The 7,991-nt window shown below is 40.2% G+C and overlaps 1 protein-coding gene across 1 annotated transcript; it reads right to left on the bottom strand.

Moving 5' to 3' along the window:
• Window positions 1-379: 379 nt before the first annotated feature.
• Window positions 380-7,574, bottom strand: LOC133091352 (zinc finger protein 846-like). The gene is given in 6 exon segments (XM_061190565.1): window positions 380-2,821; window positions 2,824-3,288; window positions 3,291-3,459; window positions 3,958-4,040; window positions 6,858-6,938; window positions 7,389-7,574. Coding segments are annotated over 6 exon segments (1,347 nt in total). The 5' UTR covers window positions 7,423-7,574; the 3' UTR covers window positions 380-2,306.
• Between the last annotated feature and the right edge of the window lie 417 nt (window positions 7,575-7,991).

The raw sequence follows: 7,991 nt of genomic DNA, 5'->3' as shown, positions 1-7,991 counted from the left end.
GCCAAAGGACAAAGAATACTGAAGAGCCAACTAGATACTACTTGCCATTCAGGGCCAGAGAGAATTTCCTATAAATATACAGAAAAAGAACATCATAAAGAGCCTATTTTACGACCCACTTGCAAATATATTAGAAAGCAGTACCCCAAAACTTTTATAAAATGCCCTTACATTGCCAATTAACCTTCCAAATATCTCATAGTTCAATGAAGACATTATCATGTAGATGAGGAAGCCTTCAGAACTAAGCCATGATGAAAACACCATTCCATGAAATGAGTATGATAGAGCAGAAACTCTAGTCACTTTATTTTTAATATGATAGTAATTTTATTCTATAATTTTATTGGAATATAGTTGATTTATAATGTTGTGTGAATTTCTGCTGTACAGCAAAGTTAGAGTCACTTTAAAAGCTCTTTTATAATATAAAATCACCCCAAAAAATTAAGGGGCCAGGTGCTTTCCATGAGAATAAGACACACAGAAAGGCAATCTCATGTCACGTTATTGATTTCACTATCTCCTCCAGCATGAATTCTCCTGTGCATAATAAGTGAAGACCAGCACCTGAAGGCTTTCCAAAATTCCTCACATTCATAGTTTATCCCCAGTGAGTACTGTATGAGTCTCTTAAGTGATGTGTATTTACCAAAAATCATTCCCACATGTTTGCTTTCATACAGCTTCTTTCCAGGGTGGGTTTTTACATGTATTTAGAATAAGATTGATAAAGTGGATACACCATTTCCCAGGTACCCTACAATCACAATTTCTCTCTGGTATGAGTTATCGTTTTTACTAAAGGTTGAAATCCAAAAAAATACACACACGTGAAGGTATTCCCCTATTTCTAACATTCATAACATTTTCTGCCTCTGTGAGATTACCCGAGAATATGAACCTAGGAGGCAGAAGTAAAGATTCCTCACATACCTGACACCTTGACAGGGCTTCTCTCCACTGCACGTTGACTGAGTAACACCTGAAAGATTTTTAACATTTCTTACATTCCTGAGTCTCTTTGCACATGAAGCTTTCAGGAATCTCTGAAGACTTCCCAGATTTCCTACATGGAGAGGGCATTTCTGCACTGTGCGTTTTAATTTTTATTTATTTTCTATTTATTTTTGGCTGCGTCGGGTCTTAGTTGCGGCACGCGGGCTCTTCGTTGCGGCACACGGGCTTCTCTCTAGTTATGGTGTGTGGGTTTTCTCTTCTCTAGTTGTGGCGTGCAGGCTCCAGAGTGAGTGGGCTCTGTAGTTTGCAGCACGCAGGCTCTCTAGTTGAGGCACATGAGCTCAGTAGTAGTGGCACGTGGGATTAGTTGCCCCGTGGCATGTGGGATCTTAGTTCCCTGACCAGGGATCGAACCTGCGTCCCCTGCATTGTAAGGCAGATTCTTTACCACTGGACCACCAGGGAAGTCCCTGCACTGTGCGTTTTTAAATGTTGGGTCCTAAAAAGATACGAAAAGTGTAGTTCTTCCTGTATCATTTACATTCATAGGGGTTTATGTCGAAGTCTCACGTGGATATTAAGGCCTTAACACTAAGTAAAAGTTTTACCACATTCCTTACATATATGTGGTTTTTCCCCAGTGTGAGTTATCATGTGCTTTTTAAAGCATGTGAAACATTTTAAGGTTGTATCTAATTCTTACCTTCACATGGCTTTTACAGTAATTTCAGGTATATAAAATTAATGTTAGAACAACAACAAAAAGGTTTGCCTACACGCCTTATGACCAGAAAGTTTTTCTCTCAAGTGTGAGTTCTTAGACATCCTGTAAGGTGTGAACAATTACTGCTCTCCCATGTACGTTCTATGAATTCGAATTCTGCCCCATGTAAGTTCCCAAATATCACGTAAGGATGAAAACTGAGTAAAGCTTTTTCACATTCTTTACTTTCATGAGGTCTTTATCCAGATGAGTTTATTTTTTTTTAATTTTTTTAAATTAATTTTTAATTTATTTTGGCTGCATTGGGTCTTCGTTGCTGCACACAGGCTTTCTCTAGTTGTGGGGGCTACTCTTTGTTGTGGTGCATGGGCTTCTCATTGCAGTGGCTTCTCTTGTTGCGGAGCACAGGCTCTAGGTGCGTGGGCTTCAGTAGTTGTGGCACGCAGGCTCAGTAGTCGTGGCTCTCAGGCTCTAGAGCGCAGTCTCAGTAGTTGTGGCCTACGGGCTTAGTTGCTCTGCGGCATGTGGGATCTTCCCAGACCAGGGCTCTAACCTGTGTCCCCTGCATTGGCAGGTGGATTCTTAACCACTGCGCCACAAGGGAAGCCCCCTCCAGATGAGTTTAGATGTGAATACTAAGGTCTGAGGAACATTTACAGGTTTTTTCACATGTCTTAGTTCTTAGATGTTTAGCAAGTGTTGAAGACTGAGTGAAGGTTTTCCAACATTCCTTACATTCATATGGTTTCTCTCCGGTGTGAGTTCGCATGTGCATATTCAGGCATGTGGAGTATCTAAAGCCTTTCCCACATTCTTTACATTTGTACGGCTTTTCTCCCGTGTGTGTTCGCATGTGCATAACAAGATTTGTGGACCGAGCAAAGGCTTTCCCACATTCTTCACATGCACAGGCCTTCTCTCCAGTGTGTGTTCTTAAATGTGTAGTAATGCCTGACGACTGAGTGAAGGTTTTCCCACACTGCTTGCATTCATATGGCTTCTCTCCAGTGTGTGTCCTCATATGTTGATTAAGCATTGAGGAATTATTGAAGGCTTTCCCACATTCCTTACACACATAGGGGTTTTTGCCAGTGTGTGTTCGCATATGTAAGACAAGACCTGAGGAACAAGTAAAAGTTTCCCACACTCTTTACATAAATATGGCTTCTCTCCACTGTGAATTCTTACATGTTTTTTAAGGTAGGAGGAATGAATAAAAGCTTTTCCGCACTCCTTACACTCAAAGGGTTTTTCTCCAGTGTGAATACGTATGTGTAAAATAAGTCCTGTGGATCGAGTAAAGGCTTTCCCACATTCCAAACATACATAGGGCTTTTTGCCAGTGTGAATTCCTATATGATCTGGAAGGTATGAGGGATCAGTGAAAGCTTTCCCATGTTCTTTATACACATAGGGCTTTTCTCCAGTGTGATATCTCCTATGTAACTTAAGCGATGACTGATTCACAAAAGTTCTCCAACAGTCTTTGTGTTCACACGATTTCCCTTGTGTCTGAGTTTTTTTGAGATTTGAAAGCTGACTCGAGACTTTTTCATGTTGAATACACTCAGAAGCACTGATTTCCTTGAGCAAAGTATGATTTCCTTGAGCAAAGTATGAATAAAGTTCTTTTTGAAGGCTTTTCGACTCTGATTACCCTTAGAAGTTTTCTGTCTAATGTGAGTTCTCGTGTGTGTCATAAGAAATGAGTGTTCACCAAACACTTTTCCACACAGGTTAGAGCCATATTGTTCCTCTCCAGGATTGCTTCTCTCCTGTTGATTAAGGTACAAATAATAACTAAGGACTTTTTCACATTAATTATAATAATAGAATTTCTCCCCCCTCACAATATTTATGCATTGGAAACATTATCATAGTTAATTTTTCCCCATTTCCATTAAGTGTGCAGAGTTCCTCCTCTGTTTTTGAGTTATTTTAAGTTGAATAAGCTATGAGGCCAGGACCTTGAATTACATTCTCTATTTTCACAGAGCATCTTAGAGAGTTTTTCTGATAATTATTTAGGGTACATTGTGTTTCAAAAACTGGATATCAGAGTTACATATAATATGGATGTTTACATGTGAGACCTCTGAGGAGAAGTAGGTTTGAAGTAAGTTAAGAGTACTTCTCAAATTCTTGATATTCAGAGAATTTCTTCATAGACTCTGCTTTCTCTAGGTAAACAGCATTTACCTCATATAATTCTCATGGATTTTGTGCTTCTGGCCCTGATATGGAGGAAAAAAATTGTTTCTTGGAGATCTTACCAATTATATTCCATTTGATGTTTTTTCCACAGAAATATCTTGAAGAGGTGTGGGACCTTTGGTTTTAAGTTGCAAATCCAATTCTGAAATAAAGTGGAAAAATTCAAGTTTGAGGAAAAATTGTGGGATAAAGTTATTTCAAAGCATAAGGAACAAAGAATGACATCACAAAATGCGTTAGATTCTGGTGGCTCCTTCCCATGGTAAGAAAACTAACAAGCTTACAAAAACTACCAGAACCAACTCTTGCAGAATTCAGAATCTAGCAAAAAAATATACAAAAACCAAGCAAATGGTAAAAAGAAAGAAGCAGCTGTATTTCCCTGAGAGAGTGCTGTGGCATTTTAACCTCCCACCTACCATCCACACTCTCCAGATCAGCTGCAGCCATGGAGATGGCAGGATGCACCTCTTGAACAAGCTGCTAGTGCCAAAAGGAACAACATGGACCTTGTTCTCAAAGAACTGCCATTGTGTGTTTCAATCTGTCTGGCAGCTTCCTTGAGTATCGGTGCATGAGCTTGCCTTTATTTCACCCAACTCAGAGAGTTCCCAGGAGTGAGGCAGCTTCTGCTGAAAGTGTCTACAGGTGAAGTATTGGCCGCAGCAGCTTGAGGAAAGGGAAAATGGTTGGGACAAATAGTAGACAGACTGAAAAGCCTTGGGAGGAACAAGTTGGGAATGTTATATGCGGGTGAATAGGGGCATATAAAAACTCGAACGTTTACCAGAGAGTTAAGAAGTCTGCAAGCATGCACAGGGCCGGATGCAAGGTAGGAAAGGCCAGAGAGGACCGAAAGCCTTCACCTCTGGCTGACCTTCAAGATGCATTCAAGCAGGAAGGGAAGGCTAAGGAAGAGTTGTAAACAGCCTGGCAAGGCACTAAAAGAGAATTGTTAATTTTCTTTTCATGGCTTCAGGCATTTAAGGAATTTCTGTCATTCTAAGGTGACCACTAAGCTAGTAGAACACAGGTTTCAAGGGCTGCACTAGAAAGAATGTAGAACAAAAATAATTAAGGGACTTCCCTGATGGCACAGTGGTTAAGAGTCCGCCTGCCAATACAGGGGACATGGGTTCGAGCCCTGGTCCGGGAAGATCTCCCATGCCGCGGAGCAACTAAGCCCGTGCGCCACAACTACTGAGCCTGTGCTCTAGAGCCCATGACCCACAACTACTGAAGCCCGCGCACCTAGAGCCTGTGTTCTGTAACAAGAGAAGCCACCACAGTGAGAAGACCGCATACCACAACGAAGAGTAGCCCCCGCTCACTGCAACTAGAGAAACCCCGCATGCAGCAACGAAGACCCAATGCAGCCAAAAATAAATAAATAAATAAATTTTTTAAAAAAGATATCATTGTATACCTGCTAAAATGGTTAGTATTAAAAAAAAAGGAAATAAGAAGTGTTGGCAAAGATATGAAGTAACTGGAACTCTTCTACATTGCTGGTGAGACTGTAATATGGTACAGCCTCTGTATAAAATAGTTTGGTAATCCTTAACAAGTTAAACATAAAATGACCATATGCCCCTGCAATTCTATGTTTAGGTATGTACCCAAAAGTTAAAAACAGGTATTCAAATATATGTACAGGAATGTTAACAGGAGTATTCACAATTGCTAAACGTGGGGGAAAAATGTCCATCAGCATACAATTGGATAAACAAAATGTAAATCGACATGAAATTGACTATTATTCACCCATAAAAAGGAATGAAGTACTGATACATACTAAAACATGGATGAACATAGATGAAAACATTGTGCAACTGAAAGAAGCCAATCACATTTTGTATGATTCCAGTTATATGATATATAGAGAATAGGTAAAATCATAAAGAAAGCAGATTAGCGGTTGCAGGGATTGGGGGTAGGAGATGAATGTAAAATGACTGCTTAACGGATACTGGGTGTCCTTTTGAAATGTACTCAATAACAATAATTTACATTCACTAAAATGGTTAATGTATATGCATTTTACCTCAAAAAAAAAAAGCATATGGCACATGTGTCTTTCTTAATATGAATGAAACATAATAAAAATGATGAAACAAAAGGGAAGATGGACCACAAAGTTTGGTTGTGTTAGGAGTTTGACAACGATAAGGATATGGTTTAAAAATTGTGGATAATTTACCAAGTTATAACACTCTGGAAAAGAAAGGCTGATGGTAAACAAAAAGATGATAGAATCAGGAAAACAATATAAGAAGGTATGGTGAGGGAATTCCTGGGCAGTCCAGTGGTTAGGACTCCGCACTTCCACTGCAGGGAAGTCTGTCTACTATTTGGGTTCGATCCCTGGTTGGGGAACTAAGAACTCGCATGCCGTGTGGCGCAGCCAATAAATAAATAAGTAAGAAGGTATGGTGAAAACAGCTACCTGTAAATAATGAAATTTTCAAATGAGATGGACAGATCTTTCTGAGGTTGAGAAGATCAATGGAATTTAAAGGTAAACAGGAGTTGAAGGCTCCTGAAGAAACTCAGAAGCCAAATGGCCTTAGTCTTCTCAGAAAAGAGAGTACACCTTTAAGTTTGCAGAGTGACATTTCCAAAGGCACCGCCCCTTTCCCAGACTCTCACTGCTCTTCATAAAACCCTATCTGGGGCTTCCCTGGTTAAGAACCCTGGGGCAGTGGTTAAGAATCCTCCTGCCAATGCAGGGGACACGGGTTCGAGCCCTGGTCCAGGAAGATCCAACATGCCACGGAGCAACTAAGCCCGTGAGCCACAACTACTGAGCCTGTGCTCTAGAGCCCATGCTCCACAACAAGAGAAGCCACCACAATGAGAAGCCCACGCACCGCAATGAAGACCCAACACAGCCAAAAATAAAAACAAATAAATAAACAAATTTATTAAAAAAAAAAAACCCTATCTGCCATGAACTCACCCTGCAGAACTCTTGCTCCTGTCCTCAGCTCTTCTGCTCCTTCCAAAGGAGAGTTGAGATGTGGTTTGCATGATTTGTACCCTGCTTAAAGGTAAAACACATAAAGAGGACCTTGCAAGACATGAAAAACATGTCCTTGAGTCGGGAACCAACACTTTAGCCTTTGGGGTTTCTGAAGACAGTGAAGTTTAACTTCAAAACAGCAAAATAATCATGCAAAATCTCAAACAAGTAAAACTTCTTTAAAGGATCAAAAATCCAAACACATTCTCTCTCTGTGCCCTCAAGTGACTGGAGATCTCTAAGACCTAAAAACTATGTTCAACCTCATACACATTTAAAGTCTTAAGATTTTTTAGTCCCTAAAGGAAATAAAGATCATTTTCATGCTGGAATCCTCTAGACAGTAAGGCTCATGAGGGCAGGGACCAGGTTTGTCTTGTTTACCACGGTATTCCCATTTGACAGCAAATGTACTTGAGAAACATTCATTTCCTAAAGAGCTCAGTGAAGAAATGATGCCAGCCTCACCTACTGTAATGAGATTCTGGTAGTTCTCCCACATCACATCTCTGTAGAGATCTCTTTGCGTTTGATCCAACAAAGTCCACTCTTCCTGGGTAAAGTTCACGGCCACATCCTCGAAGGTCACTAAGTGCTAAACTATCAAACACATGCTGGCTTCAGCTAAAAACCATCTTCTTTGATGTTCTCAGAGAGATGCATGAGGGATTGTGGAGGGTAGACCAGAAGCCTACGGTACTCCTGGGCCCAGACCTCTTCTCTCTAGCTATATACGCTGCCTGATCGCATCCAGTCACGTGGATTTACCAGCATCACTGACACGTGATTAAACTTATCTTAAAAACAGCTTTACTGTGGGCTCTTCTTGCTTTATTCCTCTATTTATAAGCTGTAGTTAGCACTGAACACAATGCAGCACTGTAAAATCTAATAACAAATGAATTATTTCCACAGTGACACACAAATTCTGTGAGATTAGATCTTAGATACTTTCACATACTTTCCTTAAGATCTGTCATAACACTCAGCAAAACAATAAGCCAACAAACATGATTGAGGATCAGAAAGAATTGATAAATATCAAGATAAAAGAATCATATCCCCTGTAAG

Source organism: Eubalaena glacialis, chromosome 4, assembly GCF_028564815.1.
Source record: "Eubalaena glacialis isolate mEubGla1 chromosome 4, mEubGla1.1.hap2.+ XY, whole genome shotgun sequence".
Classification (NCBI taxonomy): Eukaryota; Metazoa; Chordata; class Mammalia; order Artiodactyla; family Balaenidae; genus Eubalaena; species Eubalaena glacialis.
The sequence above is the reverse complement of the archived record's forward strand: the minus strand, read 5'-3'. Positions and strand labels throughout refer to the sequence as shown.